Consider the following 19,810-nt stretch of genomic DNA (forward strand, 5'->3'; position numbering starts at 1 on the left):
CAGCGTAAATGGGAAACATTTACTAGGTCAAAATGTTATTATTTTTAAAATATTTACAGTATGAGGTAAATCCTGAATATTTCCAGAAGGGATATACAGTTAATATAACATGTTAAGTTGAGAATTAAGTATCATAAATATCATCCTATTACTTTTTTTCAAATCAGAGCTTCCAGAAGTTTTCTTCGAATTTTTCCATTACAGAGTTGTACAGTCCTCGAATGTCGTATCACTTTGTGCTTTCTGCTCTGATATAGTTAGAGGATTGCTCTTTGGTTATTTGTCTGTTCATGTTTTTTAAGTATGTTATTAAACTGCCATGATCCACGAACTGTCTCTGCAGTCTTTTCATGGTTTTGGTAAGAGGATTATATCCCATTGACTAGAATTATGCTACAGGGTTTTGATGGCATATCAGCACTGGTTGAAGTCCTGACTCATCCCTAACAAAGATACCTGCCAGCAAAACTCACTGTGTTGTTACATGTTTAGTGTGCAGAAGGCGTCTTCTGCTGCGAGAAATTCTTTCCTACCTACATTGTGTTTGTGGTGTTAGGAGGGAGAAGAACTCCTGATGCTAGTACAGGCTTTATCTCCAGGAAGGGACATGGCTAGGTTAGCTGCAGTGACAAAACCTGTAGCAGTATGAACTGTGGTGGTGTTGTCATGACACAGTATGCGGCATTGATGTCTTTCAGATTATTCTCACCCTTTTCCTTTTGTCTTTTTCTGTGCATGTTCTTTTTCTTTGGTTTAATTTTTTGTTTTTCTATCTTCCCTTATGAGAAGCTTTGTTGCACTCAATCAGTAGGATAAGTCCTTAAACAGTCAAGCCAGTACTTAAGAGGTTACCATCCTTCAGTTAGCATATGGTAACCTACTGCATTCATGTTCTTAGTCCACTGTTAATGTGACATAAACTAGACTTGCCTAAAAAGTTTCGTGGCTGCTTAGCTGAAGCCCATTTTATTTCATATTCCAGTATTCAGAGTCTTATGTGATTTATTAATGCACTAATTAGTTTATTAATTACCTGTGAGGCAATAAATTCCAATTCCTTACCATGTTCTATCTCAGTTACTTAGAATCAGGTGAACATACCCATTCTTAGCCAAGGGCTGAAAGTTGAAACAAAACCAAACCCCTATAAGTGAATGTGTCAGAAAAGGTTTTAATTTATGATCTCTCTAAATAAACGTCAGCACTAAAACTTACAACGTTTCACGGGGAAGGAATGAGCTATATGTCTAGGTAGTTCATGTAACCTTTGCTTTTATAACTAGATTTTCCATGGTATTTAAAGTTGTTATACTTACTCATCTGAATATGAAGAAAAGAAAGAAACTCACGGCAATCTATTGTATTTTATTTTTACTGCGGTCTTAGCAATCCTCTTATTTGCACATTAACTGATAATTCTAAGGGATAAAAATATAACCAAAGAGATTTTGTTGATCATAAGACAGGCATTTGCTGTTTCATAGCACATAAATTAACACCATTGAATGTCTTACTCAGTAACTATATTGGTTTGCCCTCTGTGCTGATACTACATTTTTTTTCTTGAGCATTTCTTAGGAAAATTATGAGATTTGTTATTTACCTGGAGTCTACAGACTTCAGGGTCCAGGTCACCCCAAAAATTCTAACATTGTACCATCACATTTTTCCTGAATTAACAAAATCATTTTGAAATTAATATAATTATCCACGTCAGGTAGAAGTCCCTTGGCTCTTTTATCTTGGCAACCTTGAAATGTATTTAACCATGCTTATCTTTTTTTTTTTCATGATGAGGTGCAATGTCTGTCTACAGCATAAATGTCTGTGTGCAGAAAAGATGATAATTTAAAATGCTAAGTAGTTCTGAAATAATTTTGAGAGCTTGTTCATGGGAACCAGATGAAAGCCTCAGTGATTAATTATGTAGTTGAGTTAAAGCATTTACTTTTTGGAAAATGTAATGTTAATAAGGGCTTGGTATCTATCACCAGCTGATCTAGGGTTTTGTGCTGCGCACTTGAAGCTGAGACTGATGTGCAGGTTTGGTAGCATTATGCAGATTACTTGCATGTTTATGATTGTGAATTGTATGCCCTCTGATGTTTAGTGCATGCAATAATTTTCAAGTTCAAGCAGTAATGCGAAGTGGTCAGTTGTAAACAGGTCATCAGTGTTTTGGGTCAGCTCTCCATGAATAAAGATTTTTACCAGAAACTTTTACATGTGTTACATGTAAGTTGAACTGAATGTGCGGTGGTAGAGGGTGTGTTCTAAGAGAACTGCAGCACAGAAACACAGGAAACTTCAGCTCAGCAGGATGTCACATCTATTCGTTCAGTGTCTGTTGAAGTAATTCTCATCTGATTTTGGTGCCAGTCTCAAGTTTCATTTTATCTTTTTTGTAAGGTCATTGGCCCCAGGCAAATCCGTTACAAGCTACTCTTAAGTCAGGTTTAGACAGTTGAAGCAGCTTTCTCATAAAAAAGAATGCTTTGATGATAAACACGTGTTGTAAATTGTGAAAGAGAACATTTGTATCACTTCTTTCCAGACTAGTTTTCAAAATGTTTTCTTAAGTCAACTGAAGTAAAGACATCACTTAACAAAAATCCAGCCAAAAAAAAAGAATACATCCCCCAGATGTTGTCAGGACCTTTTTGCTGGAGGTTTCTTGCTAATCATATATCACTACCAGCAGATTGTGGTCATCTGGACATAGGCTGCTTTAGATAAACCCTAACCCATCAGTTAGTCTGATCTATTTGTTTAACCCATCAAGGAGGATAGTTTGAGCAAATCCGGGTGAATTTGCCTGGAGCTGCCATGCAGACTCATCCCTTGGCAGTGCTTGGCAATAACCTGCACCTGAAAGGCAATGAGGAGCTGGGGTTGGTAATATTTCCAACCAGTACAGCTAAACCAGGAGACTGTCCGTGGCTTCACACAGGTTTGCAAAATATTCCAAGCAGTCATAAAGACTAGTAATCTATACAAAAAATACTTCAGTATTAATGTTCTTTTACCAAACAGAATGCAGCACTGGAGAGTGTACAGCCCTGTCAGATGTACAGTAGAGGCTTCAAACTGGGTACCTGCTGCTGCTTCCGCTTCTTGCCATGCTCCCTCTGCCTCTGGCAGACCTTGGTACCCCCAAGTCAAGGACATCTGATCATTTTGGAAACTGGCTTCTGAACTTACCGTGTGCTAAGACAAACTGCAAGCTGGAGTAGAAATCCAGGTTTAAGTTGACAGAACAGTTAAAAATCCTAACTTAATATGAAATAACTTAAACATCAAGACTTCTAAGCCCTTGAGATGAGTTGTCTCTAAAACTTACATTTCTGTATAAAGCAAATACTTCTATTTAGGAATAACAAGTTTAATTTTTTATTCTTTGTAGTAGACAGTTAAACTGAACTGAAGGCTGGAGGCATTGAGATTCAGGAGGACTTGCTGATTGATTTTAAGCCATGTAACTCACACACAGGTTCATTCATGCTGTGTTTTGTTGAAACAAAGCTACCAGTGGAAACCTTGAGGGTTCTTTCTGTTGCCCCAAGCAATAGTAACATCAAAGGACTATCAAGGAGTTTTTAAAAAATGATAGAGCAGCTCATATAATTAATTGCAAAGAAAAACTTATCTGAATCTAGTGTTCTAAAGCATTGTTAATACTATAACTATTGTTACCTGAAATTGTCATTCAACTTCCATTTTTCTAGAAAATACCAAAGGAAAATGAAGTATATAAACAGGCAAGTTCTAATGAAGGACTGAATTTTCAGTCTTTTTCTTGGTTTTTAATTTAAAACATATTAATGGTTTTGGTAAATGAAATTGTATTGTCAGATTTAATTGTGGTGTAAGGCTTGTTTAATAATACACGACTGAAGTTAAATACCACATTGGTAGTGTTTAGCGTTTCCTTGAGACAACCCTCTAACTGCTTAAAAACACTAAGCCTCAAAACGCCTCTTTGAGCATACGAAAGAAGATTGCACACTTTGCCTTACAGCAATGGCAGAACTGAGATTAATCAATATATTCTTGAGTTTCTGATAACTGTATTTCATCACAGTGGTATGAGTTTGTCACAGCAAGAACTTAAATCCTACTAGCACTGGCTTCTTAAAAGCTTTTTCTGAATAGAAGCATGTATCTTTCATCTTGTAGTTCATTTGAAAGTGAAAAAAGACTTCATTGTGATAGATGGAGCAATACAAAGAATTGAGAATATAAAACAACTTCCCGTCTTTCCTAGTTTTCCTCTTTTCTTCCCCATCTTTCAGTTCATGTTTTTTTGTTCTTTCAAGACATCTGGCAGAGGCTAGTCCTAAGGCAGACAAAACCAGTAGGTTGAAAAATAAATGTAAGTAGAGGTATATAAATAAATCTAAAATAAAATGCCAAATTCTGCTTCAGAGAAAGTAGAAATAAAAGTTAAATGCTCCAAGTTAAATTTTTCTTTGTATGTTCTGTTCCATGTCTTTAAAACATTTTCATGGGCAAAAAAAATACCCTATTTCAAGTGTAGTGCTTTAGAGTCTGTATCTTATTCTGCTATGTAAACTTCTGGGATGAAGGTTCCCATGGCAAAAAACTTCAGTGCCTGTATCTCAGAGGAGGTGCTGGGACTACCACCCAGTTCCTCAGAAGGCAGCAAAAATAACTGTCCTGTGTAGATCCTCTGGGGATGGATGGCTCTATGTCCCTTGAAAACACTGTACAGGGTGTTGTGGAACACCATCTGCTTGGAATGGCCTTAAACAGGGATCTCTTCTTGATTAGAAGGGCAGAAATCATATTCTGCTGGCATGTTTTTCCTCCTAATTGAAGTTCAGCATGGCTATACAAGGATTCGAAAAAGATTGATACTGTCTTGTTTTCAAATGAACCAACTGACTAAATCAGACACACTGTTGGACTCCTGTGTCAATAACCCCAGCAAGGGTTGACTGACTTGGCCTGTGTAGCCTTAAGGAACTTTCTCCTTTTATGCTAGCGTTGAGAGCAATGTAAATTTCCACCAGCTTTTTGTTGATGTTGGTCCCCCCGGTAAGACTGAAAGTAAATTACTAATATTGGTCCAATCTCATGATAGAAGTTGATTCATACACATTGTGAACGCAAAGCTTCATTGGTAAAGGAAAAGGAGAATGTATGGCATATGTTGAATAAAAAGCCTTTTTTTATTCTATGCTTTGTAAAACAAACGTGATAATGAAATCTGTTGGTTTTCTGTTTAGTTTTTGTAATATGGAGGTGGCAGGGCATAGGGCTGGCAAGGTAGACTTGCTTATATTACTTCTGTTTGGAGATCATGCGTGTAACAATCAGTGAAACAAATACAACATTGCAGTAGTTTATGGAAAGACAGATAGTTACATTCCTGAAAAGAAAATAAACAAAATCCCAGGACGTGGGTTTTTTACATTTTACCATTGTAGAAGTCCTTGTAATAATACAGGTGAGTAGAAAAGCATAATTTTAGATTATAGCTAGTGTCATGGCTCATGAGCCACAAATAGAGCATTATGTTTAGTACAGCCTCTCTTACATCTTAGAGATTTGAAAACTGAGCAGGTTGTTATTCACTATTGTGGCATATACATAACTTCCAGAATTTGGGCTATTGTCTTTGAAGTGTGAGTATGTAGCCTGACTAATCAGTTGAACATTGCATTGCATTCTTCTAAAGACAAAATCCTAGTTCAGCCCAGTGTGATTTGTGTTTCAATTCTTCCCTTTCCTAACTCTTGTGGGAGGTATGACTTTCACATCTACTAGAGTAATATTTACAAGTCATTTTCAAAGCACAGTGTCAGATTCTGTCTAGTTGCAGTGTAGTGAAATAGGGTGTGTTGAATGATAAGAAAGACTGTGAAAATATCACAGACTTCTAATGCAATATCACAAAATGGTATTTGCGAAAATGGGGCATTCACTGCAGTAAGAGGATGTGTGGCATTCCTCATACTGTGCCCTTGCAATCCAGCTTCTGTCTGGACATTTCATAATAGAAATACCCTCCTTTGCAGGAAAAATATCCATGGGAATATGATTTTGTTTGGAGAGAGGTGGGTATAGTCAAAGGCACCCTGTTATATTACATATAAAATACCATTAAATCTATGAGAGAGCAGGCTAAACATTCATCAAGCAGTTTTCCAGAATGTATGCTGTAATATAAATTAATACAATTTATGTTACATAAGTTGCTGTCAAAAAGAAATGTGAAAAACATTCAGGTTGAGGTTTTTATTCAGTGGATTTATTAACATTTTAAAGTATGACTACTTACTGCATTTTTTTCCTAATCTTTATATTAATTGATTGCATCTGCTTCTAGAAAACTGGTCTCTGATGTCATTTCATTTGAACCGAGTGAAGTCAGTAAAGTGTCTGAGAATAAGAAGGCATTTCTCTTTTTCAACTTCTAGTGCAGTCAGCTGCCCATATTCAGAGATGAACTTGAACAAAGAAAGCCTCTTACCTGACCGGTTGAGCGGGGAGATGCCTGCAGCCAGTCCTGTCCCCAGAAACAGAAAAATGGAAGCAAGTGAAAGATCCACCTCTCCTGTAATCAAGTAATTATGATTGGTGATGTCCATGACTAACAGCAGTACTTTATTTCAGTGTTCTGCAACATAATTTGTAATTGTGTAATGGCCGAAAAGTTTTAAAAGGCCTGCCTATTTATCTGCATTTTCATTTACAGGGAAGAAATGGTTTCATCAGTGGTTATCCAAAAAGGTCACTGAGCTGTGAAAGACTAATACTGATTTTACTATGTATGATGTAACAAGAGTTCGATCTCATCTTCAGTGTAACTATCTAGACTACCAAATGGTTAAGTGGAATTTAAAATGGATTGTTTGCCAGTTGCTTTCACTTAAGAAAATGATTTATTTGTGGTTTTTTTGTTTATTGGGGTAGCCTTATTGGCATAACTGTAAATTATTGTTGCTCTTTGAAGAATAGCCACTATGAATTCTCTCATTATTGTGGGAGTAGGGAATCAAATTACTGGGAGTGAGTTTTGTAATAATAATGCTAAAGTCTGTAGCTGAAGCTTCTAGCAGGAGCACTGGGAAGAAGCAAAGGGATGTGATACCAAGATGATGATTTGCTATCAGAAATTATGGACATCGACTCCCGTGCTTATTTTGGGCTGTGGGGATGCACAGAGGATTTAAAAAGGAAGGGAAAAGAAGAGAGGCTTTCCATTCTTTTCAAGAGCTACATTAATGTAAATGTGAAAATGTGAATGTTCGTAGTGAAGATTTCCAATTCCCACTGTAATGACACGTATTTTCAGTGGATGGTATTTTAAATTACATTCTCGGAGATAGTTTCAGCTTCGTGCTTTAAAAAACAAAATGCTCAGCTGTCAAGGAGCGCTGGCTGGTTAGATTGTTCTTATAACTGTGGGGTTGTAGAAATCTGAAGTGACTTAATTACCCTCTGATGCGTAGCGCAGGTACTGTCCCAGTGAAGCCAGTAACAGCCCTGTGCTGCTTTTTTCATTGTCCTGAATGAGGGACTGAGAGACTGAGTAATGCTGTTAAAGGATCCTGACTGTGTGACAGTATGTTGTGAAAGGGAGAAAAGGGACAGGAGGAAAATGATACTTCAAAGTTTTCTTGTGTTACAAATACTTGAAGTGGATAGCTTATTATCAAAAATAACGAGGCAAATTCTCTTCCTGTTGAACATTTTGTAAACATTTTACTTCTGATTTCATCAGGAAGAGAGTTCTGTATTGCGATTTCCGAAAATCCAACGTATACAGTTTTGCTGGTGGCAAGTAAGAAACTTCTACGTATTTCTTAAAACAAACAAAACCCTTGTATTTCTTCAGTTACACTAATGACTTTTTACCCATAGAGAAAATTAGCTAAACAACAACTCAGCTGCTCTCGGTTTTAAACATTTTGTTAATTTGTTTCAAACAGTGACAGAAAATGTCCCAGCCCTGGTCATGTAGGTCTGAAATCTTCAGCTCACAATCGATCATCTGGGAAAACTGTATCAGAAACAACTAAGCAGGAAGATGCAGAAAGTAAATCTCCTTGCAAGAAGCCTCTGTTATGTGATGTGAAAGAAAAGGCGGTACCTGGGTAACTATCAGTTCCTTTCGAAATGTGGGTTGTTTGGAGATGGTCAGTTTAAAATGCAGCTTACCAGGCAGTGCAGTACAGTGATTTGTCCGTGGAACTCTTGGAAGCAGTGGGGAAGGAGGTGGAAGTTCTTCAGCTGTCTTTGTATTAGAAATAGGAAGGGGGTGTCACAATGTATTTAAGAAATAAGAAAGCATATCAGAGAGTAGAGGAAAAATACTACAAGGCAGAGAAATTACTGGAAGTTGAGATCCTTCTCCTACCTTGTACAAATATGTTATTGTACATATACAAATATGTACATGCATTTAAAAATCACAAGGAATTCCTTAACTCCCAGGTTCTGGAATATCTTTTTGACAAAAAATGACATGAGAGGTTTCCAAGCTTGCATTGGAAAAAAAAAAAAAATGTTTATGGTATATGGCGGCTATCTTTTTGCTTCCTTTAAAATCAGCTAGCTTTTCTTTAGAAAATTCTTTCACATTATTTCAATCAGATGATATTATTAAAGTTATATTGAAAGATACCTAGTAGGAGCATCAAGCAATGTTGATATAATTTCCATATCATAAAAAACCAGCATTCACTAGTCATACCTAAGTGAATTTAAATAGCAAAAAACAAAGACAGTTTCATGTGCAGTTCTGAAATGAACTGTGTTAAATGATACTGGTCATTCATTATTTTAACCATAATTGTAGTAAATTAACCTTTTTTTAGAAATAAACATTGACTTTACAGAATACCTCTTAAAATCAATGGAAGAACAACTTAATTGGTCTTTCATTTTTTTAGAGAGTGTTATCCTTATGAAGCGCTAAAGTAACTGATCCACGTGCTATCTGTTCACTGTATTGAGTCATTTTCATTCAGAGAATAACAGCTTTATGCTGGCTTTGAACTACCCAGAGGCTTTGCAGTTTGTGTTTGAACTGTTTAAATACACTGATTACTATCTGCATTTTATCATCGAGCTTTCCACATTCTTTATGTATCCAGCGTAGTCAGAGAGGACTTTTAGTTGAATAAACTTCCTTTTCAAAAGGCATGAAATAGTGTTCACAACATTAGGACTGCTAGATTTAATAAAATACTGAGCATCTGGTTATTGCAATACCCAGTGGATCTTTTTAGATGTGTATTCAAAGTACACATGCATAATTGAAGACCTCGATATGTATACTTGTGTGCTCTTTAGCTGCTGAGCTCGTAGTGTGGATTTAATTATGTTTGACTTCAGTACAGTTGTGTATTACTTCATGTTCCAGGTAATCTTTTGTTTCATAGAAGTCCTTAATTGAGGAATGAACCACATATGCAGCCTTGCAGTTTATTTTGTTGTGTTAAATATAAGTGGTACTCAGCTAATTTCCAGTTCCACTTACTCCTTTTTTTTCTTTCTTTTTTTTTTTTTTTTTTAGCTAGTGAGACATATTTCTGCATACAAACAATTATACTAGAAAATTTGGGTTTGCAAAAATATGTGTATAAAAACTGCAGTCTGTCCCTCTGGAATGTTCCTGAGATTAAAATTCAAGATAAAAATTACATGCCTCCAGCATATTCAGTTTTAATTAATTTGAACGTATCTTTATACTGTCTTCAGAGTAGCAAAAGAATTTCACTGTAATAGGAGTTCCTTTCTGGAAATATTTACAGTTAAGGAAGGCAAACGCTCAGTCTTAGGAATCAAATGGTACTACCTTTTAAAAGAAAATTAAATTTATCTTCCAACACCTTTCCCAAAACCTTCAATTCATGATACTACTTTGCATATAACTAGTGAGATAAAATTTCTGTATGTATGTTGCTATGAAAATTGTCCTCAAGAAAATATGAAGATAGATGTTTCATTACAGGTTTTGGTGATCTGTCTTCCTTATGTTGAATTACAGTAATAATTTACTTCGATTTTGGAATTAGGAAGATACTGTGGAGAATTCCTTTGTGGTACAGGAAGGCATGCCTGGTATATGTGTTCCACTGGCATTGCTTGTCATACTAGGCTACAAAGGCTGGGTTTTCCAATTTGTTTTGTTAATTTTGCACTATTAATAGTGTTTTAAATTTATTTCTGTTGATATCAGTGAACTTGCAGCTCCTAGCTGATTTATTCCCAAACGCTTACCTGTATTTAATAGTATAAATAGTATTAATAGTATTTAATATATAAATTGTATTTAATACTATAAATGTAAACAGTGGAATTATAACAGGTCTGTTTCTTCAGTGGATTTGTGTTTTGAGGTTAGCTAATCCTGATGTCTAACAAGGTGTGTGTTCTAGTTTGGCTTTTTATCTGAGAGACCTTTGTAAAGGGATTCTTGTTGACTGCTTCTCTGGTAGATAGTAAAGCATGAATTCATGTAGTCAGCTTTCTTGTAGTCTTGACTTTAAGATCATTGTCTGGTGCCTGTTTCTAGAAAACATTTGTTATGTACATAGTATTTCTGAGAGCTCTGTATCTGTGATGTTTTAGTAAGAATCGGCCAAAGTGTTCTCAAGTTATTAAAAGGAAATAAACACATGGATAATGTCAGCAAGTTCATATAACCTTAATTTCTGTAAGAAGCCAGGGTAGGAATACCTTCTGAAGGCTGAGTTTGAAAAGGAGCTTCCCAGGGCTTGGCTTTAAGATGAAGATACACCCACTCCTTTAGAAGTTCTCCTACTTCCACCTCTCTTGCCCCATTTTTCTCAATAGGGGGAAGGCGTTCCCTCTTTGCAAATGTTTGGGCTGGCAAAGCTGAGGGAGCAGCCACAGGCAGCAGTCAAAGAGCTGCTCTTTTTGCTGGGTAAGAAGTAAAGAAAACAGAAACAAAAGACAGATTTTTTTCAGTGGGATCATTAACAGCTGCACAACAGTGCATCAGTATAGTACAAGAGTTGGGGTGGAGGTGAAGGCTGGACAGAGAAAAAGGAGTAGATGTTGTTTCAGACAGCTCCTGGAAATGGCCTGGGTAACCATTAAGGCTTTGTAGGAGATGCAGCTATATATGTGTTCTTCACTCTTTCCATCTTCTGCTGTGGACTCATCCACTATATTTTCCAGTTTCTAGTTTTGAAGTCGAGTGTGCTGATAGGATTTACGTAATCTTAGTTTACTCCACTCTTGAGCCTTCATTGCAAAATTCATGTCAGTAGTCATGCCATCCATGTAAGTCAGAAATTAGATTCTCTGTTTTTATTTTATGAAAATACAGCATCCTTTGTGTGGGAATCCTGGAGTGTTAATAGCATTGTTAGCAAGAGACATCATCATGCTTAGTGATTTTTATGATGTATTAATAAAAAATGAACATCTTCTTTTCCTCAGTGGGATACTACAAACAAAGGACTCTATAAGGAACAAAGAGTGTGAAGAAGAGGAGACAGAAAATAAGCTGCTCGTTTCAAATGAAATTAAAGGTAAATCGGCAGTAATTAATTTGTTTCATATTAAAATCTGCAGGACAAAAGAAGTGTGAGATCCCTTGAAATTCTTCATGAAACTGCAACTTATCTTCCACATGCACTATTGGTATCCAAAAATTTCTTGATAGCAACACTTTTAACACTGTGTCTCTTTATCTTGTCATCAAAGGCTTTGCCAAGAACTTTGTTGCAGTTGTAAAGATGAGTGCAAAATGAATACTGGTATAAAAAGTTTCATTTCGAGAGTATTTTTTCATTAGCTTTTAAAAATAGGTAATTAAACCAGTCTGAGTTGTAAAGGTATAACATTCACTTACTGCTTCAAAAGTGTATTGAAAGCAAGCTGAAACATTTACACATTACAGGCACAATGCAAAGCCCACCTTACTCAGCCCACCCTCAGTCTGATACTTTCCAGCAGCCTGTGTGCAGAACAGGTACTTTCTTTTTCATGAGTGTTACAGAGGGGTGGCTAAAATTTTTACCTCACTGAAAAACTGGAGACAGTCCAGTGGAGGGCCACTAGGTGGTTGAAGGACTTCACATGTAAAGAAAGGCTGAAGGAATTTGGAAAGGGAAGGCATGGAGGAATCTAGTCACAGTCCTCCATAACTAAAAGGTAGTTACAGAGACAATGGAGGTACCCTCTCGTCCAGGATGCACAATGGTGGCAAAAAAGGGAATGGGCACAAGTTGCTTCAGGGGACATTCTGTCTGAATATAAGGAAGAAACTTCTCACCATGATAACAATTGGAATAGGCTGCCTAAAAAAGAGGTGGAATCTCTTTTGCTGGAATTCTTAGGATTGTGTGTCAGGGTGTGTGTCAAGGACCTGGATAATTTAGTCTAATGTCCTGCTCTTAATGGAAGGTTGCATCATATGGTCTCCAAAGGTCCCTTCCAACATGGACTTTTCTTTGGTTCAGTGATTCTGTGTTGGTTATGTGTACTTCTGTGTCAAAACTCTTGGCTGTTCACTGATGCAGTTGGACAGATTGAGGTAGCTGTTCATTATTCATTTTTATCCTCATTGTTTAGAAAGAGTAGAGCACAAATCCAGAACATCACAGTCTTATATTTGATAATTATTTTGTGTGTGTGAAACCTAGCATGTCAGGCTATTGAGTTATTAGGTACTGAGTCAGTGCATTGCTTCAGTACAGCTTTTGCTGCAATAATATCATTAACTCATGCAAGTTCAATGAGAAGTGAAATGTCTTAATGAAATAATTTAATTCCTTAAATTTTTAGATTTTTTTTTTCTTCAGCAGTTTGTTGTGCAACACAAAATTTGTAGATTTTGTAGAAATTGTAGAAATCTTGAGACTTGAGTAACTGTGATTCTTTAAGGGGTACATTTCTTACCCTTTAAATGAGCTCATCGTTGTAAAACCCTGGAATTTCTTCTAGACTAGTAACACATTGCATAAAGACAAATTTAAGGTGATGTTTTATTTTTAATTATTAACCTCTCATACATTTTTTATCTTAAAACGTCGTTTGCCTGCCAGTGCTTTTCAGATAGATCTAAGAGACACTCTGAAGAGCACGTGAAGTATGAAAGATTCCATCTATTACAACAGCTGTGCAAAAGATGTAAAAAATCCAGGTTGTTACGGTGTTCTGAAACATGATGTAATTCAAAATTCTGGAGAAAATGAAGCATTAAAAGAAGAATCTTTCTAAAGCAGATAAAAGAAAAAGAGGTTTTGGTCGTTTGAAGTATTTCAAGTTTGAAGTTTCAGCAGAATGGAAACATACTGTTTTGATGTTGACTTTGCGTTATCTAACAATACAAAAAATGTAAAATCAAATAGTTCAGAACATTTTAAAGTTCTTGCTAGCAGTCATGGAAAGCTCAAGCTAAAATAATTGCAGTTGTGCGGACTTTTGTGAACTGTGGCTGCTGGTAGCTGTGCTTTTGTTGTCCTGTTTTTTCTGCATGTCACTAAAATTACTGTTCTTCAACCTACTTTTGCCATACTCACTTGACCAGTTCTCTACCGATAGTTCATAAAACATGTACTGCTGTCTTCCCTTTTTTGGAGAAGGATTACTTGGAGCTAAAGAACTCCGCTGAAATCATGGCCCCTTTATACTAGCTTTTTTTACAGACACAAATCCTGTGCTTAAAAACCTGATACATACTAAGAGCTAGAACATTCAGGAGGGAATGGGCGGTGTTCATGGTCTCTCATTAATGCCAAAAAGTGTTTGCTGTTTAGCTTCTTTGAAACTTTAGGTTATGTTTTGTTGGAAGGTAATTCACTAAGAACATAGAGATTAATTAAGGAAGGTAGGATTCAGGGAGAAGGATAACAAGGCAGCATTAAGTATGAAGAAGAATGTAGGGGCAGGTGGGCTGATGTTGAAGCAAACTGTCAGGAGAGAAGGACAGTGGTCAGAATTAAAAGTGTGAGCTTACTGCATCTGGCTCTGCTGTTCCACGTGGAGCTGGCAAGCAGATTTTGTTTCTTCAGTTAACGTGGTTCAAGGAGTTCTTCATGGCTCGTGTGATGAAACTGGCTAACCCATGGTGCACCTCAAGTTATTGTTCTCCTAAATGTCCAAATTGAGACATAAATTGGAGTACATCACATACTTTCTCTGGCCCACAAACACAGATTGCCTCTCTACGGGAAGCAAGCCTGGCAGAGTATGGAACACCAGACCATGAGGGTAGGGAGAACTTCTAGATGTCTGGTATTACAGACATAGATTCTAGCCAAAATACTGTGTTTTGCATTGTATTGGGCAAGAATTTACCCACACTAAACCTTAAACTTCCTTTTGTCAGGGATGTGGTTATACCTGCTGCAGGGTTGGGGACACTTATGTTTTCATTTCCTCCATCTGGTTGGGTAAATTGGCACTTTACATGTTCCTTCTGTGCTGTTCATCTTACCTGTGAGGCAGATATGACACAGGGGGAGAAGCAGAGGCATTTTTGCCAACATCCTTAAAGGCATTAGGCACTGAATTCCTTTCCATGACAGTAAACAGAGGTCTTGAATGTGAATAGTCGGAGTACAAGGTTTAGCATTATGCACTGTCATGTTAGTCAACTTATTTTCTGATAACCTCGTTCATAACCAGCTGACCTGTGTCTGCTTGAAGTTCTCCAAAAAGCACAGCATGGGCAGATGCCCAGCACAGAGTTTTCATCTGGAACTGTTAGGATTTGACACACCTGTACTATTGAAAATAAAGATATACATGAGAGATAGGTAACCGTAGCTGTCATTGCTGCTGCTCACTATGTGTGTACCCGTATGCTCTTATGTATACATACGTTTAAACGTGCGAAAATGGAGCTCAGTTTGCTTGGAATTTTCTTCACACGGTATTGTCTTCTGCTATTTATGTTACAGTATCAACGTATTACATGTTTTGCAAATGGAAAACAACAAAAAAAAAAGCTAAATACTTATAATTTCAACTTTTAAGAGACCTTTTTTAGAAATAAAAAATCCGGGGATAAGGATGGGGAGGGAATTCAAGGGAACTCTGAGAAAGATACTATTCAATAAAATAGGCTTTACATTCAGCATGCTTGCTGCCTTACAAGACTCTTTCCTTTCTCACTGAGATTTTTTAGTAGTAGTAGAAGCTCTAAGGAACCTTTGCAGAACAACAGTGTTGTAATGTAATGTAAATGTAAGCATACATTTTGGAAACTCACTTCCAAGAGTAAGAGTATGATGTTAGGAAAAAATTAAGGAGTCTATTTAAAAATCTAATCAGTGAGCTGACAATACTGACTAAATGGCTTGAGTCAACTTCTGAATAATGGAAATGGATATAAAATGAGGATAAGTCTTGAAAGTAACAAAAATTTAAGCTGGGGGAGCAGAACAACACAAGCAAATGTAATCACATCCTGTATTGGCCACATTATATATTCTAGACCAGTCCCACTGTGCAGGCAAAAATCTATAATAGGAATTTGTGCCCTAGTTGTTGGGCACAAAGGTATGAAAACTAGAACAGTAAGGATAGGGAGAACTGTGAATAATAGCAACTTCCCCAAAATGGAAATAGAACAGGGCTGTAATAGAAGTGAGCAAACCAAACAAAAATAGCACAGGGATTTGTGAGTGATTGCATGAAGCCATGTTAGTAAGGAATATTAGGCATAGGTTCTTTGTTGGCTGTTTCATTCAGAAATGAATTCCAGAGGTTTTCCACAATTTTACTTGGCAATTGGGAAGTATTCAGGCCTGACTTCACAGCAGGCATGTTGCTTTTGCATTTGCAATGGATCTAAAGGAACGTAGATGTCCTATGCAGTTTGACATCATTTGAGGCATGCTCTTCACTCTTTCCTCCTACACACATCTGCAACTGCTCCTGCTCTCCAGACAGCAGCAGCAACAGCAGTACTTAAGTGCTCCCACCCATACATTACTTTTGAGGCCGGTGGCATGGAGCTTATTCCTTTCATTATGTATAAAGGGAAACGACCTTGCAACAAAACCCATAGCAGCACAGAGGAGTTAACCGCTACTTTCCAAATAAAACATTCAGTTAAAGTGGGAGCAGGGTATTTGCAGACACTTGTCTTTTTTTCTCAGAAGAACTGGAAAACATTTTGTTGTGGATGAGGCAGAAATGTTATGTGGGCTGGAACTGTACAACTAATTCACTTGGAATTTTGTAGCAGTGCAGTGCTGGTTTTGATGAAGTTATAACAGCTCAACTCTGGAATTAAGTTAGTTCTTACACTACTGTACAACTATTAAATGTGAGTGTGATGTCTTATATCAAAATATTTTAAATTATTTAACCTGTGGTGTGGTATGCCAACAATTGTGTTGGCATAGCATTGTGTTGTGTTGGAAGAGATTTTTTCCATGTAAGAATGGTTACATTTATATAGAGCCAATATAATCACAGTCATACTAGTGGAACAGTCATGGTACTCCTCTAATTCTGGTGTAAGCAAAACTACAGCTTGTGTAAGGAGGCCCATATTTATCACCAGAAGTGAATGTGCTTTTACTGTGACTGATCTCATCACTGACTGAGGGGTTTAATGCTTGTTTTGTTGCTTCCTGTTGTTAAAGATGTTGAAGAACCCAACACGCAGAGACTTCTTTCTCAGCCAGTTATTGTGTCTTCCAAGTTGCAACTCCCTGGCCTACCCTTGCGCTGGGAGCAGCAGAGCAAGCTCCTTCCAAGTGTAGCTGGTATCCCAGCCAGTAAAGTTTCTAAGTGGAGTACAGATGAGGTAGGTTTCCCCCGTATCTTCTGTCTCGCTGCTAGTGCCCTTGAAGTCTTGGTTGATTTGGAGCTTTAATTTAACCCCATAAATTAACAACAATGTGTTAGTATTCAGAGGATTAGAGTCAGCCAGACCTAATGCTACAGATCCCCAAAATGTCCATTGAGCTGCCATCCAGCCCTAGAAGCAGTAAGTATTAATTCATGTCTGTATACATATAGATCAATATATATGTATGCATATATAATTCACTGGGGTTAAAAAGGGAAGGAAAAGTGCTAAATGTATAGCCCAGCAGATCAGGTGCTCAAGGTCTACACTAATAACATCTAGCACCCACACAGACATTTTGGAGGAATGGTTTAGGGTTCCACATGGCCTAAGGGACTATTCCTGGTGCATAGTTTGGATGTGGCACACTGTTTTGGAGGGTGAGAATATTAGTGCAGAGAGGAACAGGATGGATGTGGTTAGGCCGTGACACCTGATTCCAAGATTAGAGCCCTGTCACTGTTGAAGTATGTAAGAATGCTTGGACAGATAGGGTCTAGTCCCTGCTTTACTTTCAGCAGTACCTATCACTAAGGCAGTTTTCTGCAGCTGGGACAGTTGGATCTCCTCTAATCAGAGAAAAAAGCAGCATGAACTTCGAAAAAGGATTTGCTCATCTCTGTGCTGTAAAGAGTAAAGAAGAGGAAGGCAGCAACCATTTTGGTTTGTGAAAAGTGATTCATCAAGAGAAGATTCATGGTTCTGGATCTGCATGGATAAAACAACCTGAGTAATTTTGAGGGAGTAGCCATAGCCCACTCTTAGATGTCCTGTGGACAAGAGTGGCATGTGCTCTTTTAGCTTGCAGATTGTGTGAATCCTGTTCTTAAACACCCAGCTGCGTGACTCCACACGCACTTATAGAAGAAGGTGGAACACCTAATATGAGGCTGTGAGAACAATAATGAAAAAACTTTGCTTTAATGATTGTCAACCTTTAAGACTATTTTGAGAAAACACCAGTCTTACTAAATCTTTTGTTTTATACTTTGGTGGCAGGTCTCTGAATTTATACGAAGTTTACCAGGATGTGAAGAACATGGCAAGGTGTTTAAAGATGAGGTGGGTGAATTTTATTTCAAAAAAACACAGAGTACAAAGCTTGGCAGAAAGATTAATTTTCTGTCATCATTAAAAATGCATATAAAGTAGTTGGATGAAGTGTATGTTTAAAGTCAGACACAAATATATGGAAGATTAGGTTGGTTTGCAGGTCATGGAGTGGGAAGAAAGTAAAGAAGATAAAACTAGCTAAGTGTCAGCCAGGTCTCTTGTACTTCTCTATCTTTGTTGCTGCAACTGAAATTACGTAGAACTAATGGTAGAAGAGGAGGAACTTTGTGATTTACTACTATTCTCTCTTAATCTGGTTTGAGGAGATTTATAAGTATGTTCGTTTACTTCTGCAGGATGTTAATAAGTAAAATGAAGTAGAGCAGTGGTTTAAGATAACCACCTCTTAAAACTTGTCTGCATCTTATCTGATCACACTTAGCTCTTGATGCTCTTCCTCCTGATATAGCCAGTTTATGAATGTGGTTGGAGTGCGTGGGAAGTGAGAAGATCTGAAGGCTTCTCATGAGGTTCTAAGGAGTGTGTACTCACTTCGTGAGCACACCAGGCAGGCATTTTTGGTATCTGAGAACACTGTTGTGCCAAAGTTGTCATTAGGAAATGATAAGGCTTTTAGGTACAATAGGCCTTTATAAGCTAGGTTGGCTTATTCTTTTCTGCTCAGAGGTTTGTTACTCCTGTTAGTGCTTAGTTTCAAGAAGACTGTTTGATCGCAAAATGCTGGAGTGAACAGTTCAGGTGTGTATCCCAGCCAGACCACCTGAATGGGCAGAGTCTGATACTGTAATAGGCCAAGTCAGACAGCTTTCAAGTCAAGAATAATTGTGGTACTTCGACTTGAGAAGCCACCTCCTAAGGATAATGCATACATATGGCCCTGCTGATCTCCTACTACCAAGTTTTCAGGCTCTGCTGTAGATTGTAATGACTATTACAGTTGCATATAAAAGGACCGACAGGCTGCATCTCTGGGCATTTTGCACTTGCTTAGATGTTGGGCATTTTGCACTTGCTTAGATGTTAGGCATTTTACAGTTGCAGCAGGTATGCAGGCCTAGATCATCCCCCGTATCCCTTAGGGTGTCTCACCAACTCATATAAGATCAATAAAAGCTGGTGTATTGCTGATCAAGTCAGCAGGTGGGAAGTGCTACAGAGATGAATGAATCCTAAACGCTTTCATTCTCAGAGGTGTAAGAAAAACTTCCCCTCTTTAGGATTCAGCCTCTCAGGCTTTGACTGCGAGTAGTAAATTAAAACTCTCCCAGTGAGGCCAACTGGCATGGACTGACTGGCATCAGTAGGTCTTTCAGTAGGTGAAAGGTGCTGGTTCAGCCTTCTGCTGTGGAAATAAACCCTCGTCCTGCTTATATTAGATATTGCAAAAAACTGGGCACCCCCATGTTCCCACACTTCTGGTTCTGAGCCCACCCAGTCTGGGTTTGTGCACAAAATTAGGAGAAAGTAATTGTGGTAACTGCGTGATGCTGTTCTCACTGCAGTGTTTCTTGACTTACAGTGCTGGGGTATACCTTGCAGGCTTCCTTTGCAGCATGTCTGATTCAGAAAGCTTGTCTTCTAGTCTTACAGGAACTTAATTACACTATTTTTATCCCAAATTAGTATCTCTAAGCTTAAGCGATGCTCCTGATTTAACCACAGTTGGCTTTTAGGCCTAGCTGTCCTGCTTAGGTTACACTGAAAACTCACTACAGATATCTAAGTGGCCTGAAGTTTACACGAGAAGTGTTGGCCCCATTGAAGCCCATGGAAGTGAGGGCCTTGCCTTGTGGCTCTTCATGTTCGGATTTATCACTCCTGCTCACAGAACGATTTGCTTGCAGGAGAATATTCACTTGTAACATTTATTGAAATAGCAACACTACAAGGCTGGCAGAAAAAATATCGAGTGTTTCAAAA

At 37.7% G+C, this 19,810-nt stretch overlaps 1 protein-coding gene across 1 annotated transcript in view; it reads left to right on the plus strand.

Annotated features, from left to right (window-relative positions):
- Nucleotides 1-19,810, plus strand: part of L3MBTL3 (L3MBTL histone methyl-lysine binding protein 3) — a gene marked incomplete at its 3' end in the record, with an annotated part of 82,642 nt that overhangs the window by 62,147 nt on the left and 685 nt on the right. Inside the window, exons 16-20 of the mRNA XM_081998391.1 lie at nucleotides 6,444-6,590; nucleotides 7,959-8,123; nucleotides 11,443-11,534; nucleotides 16,608-16,771; nucleotides 17,816-17,878. Of these exons, the coding sequence (XP_081854517.1) occupies nucleotides 6,444-6,590; nucleotides 7,959-8,123; nucleotides 11,443-11,534; nucleotides 16,608-16,771; nucleotides 17,816-17,878 (631 nt within the window). The remainder of the gene's footprint in view (nucleotides 1-6,443; nucleotides 6,591-7,958; nucleotides 8,124-11,442; nucleotides 11,535-16,607; nucleotides 16,772-17,815; nucleotides 17,879-19,810) is intronic.

This window comes from Phaethon aethereus (genome assembly GCF_964289735.1).
Source record: "Phaethon aethereus genome assembly, chromosome: 3".
Lineage (NCBI taxonomy): Eukaryota > Metazoa > Chordata > Aves > Phaethontiformes > Phaethontidae > Phaethon > Phaethon aethereus.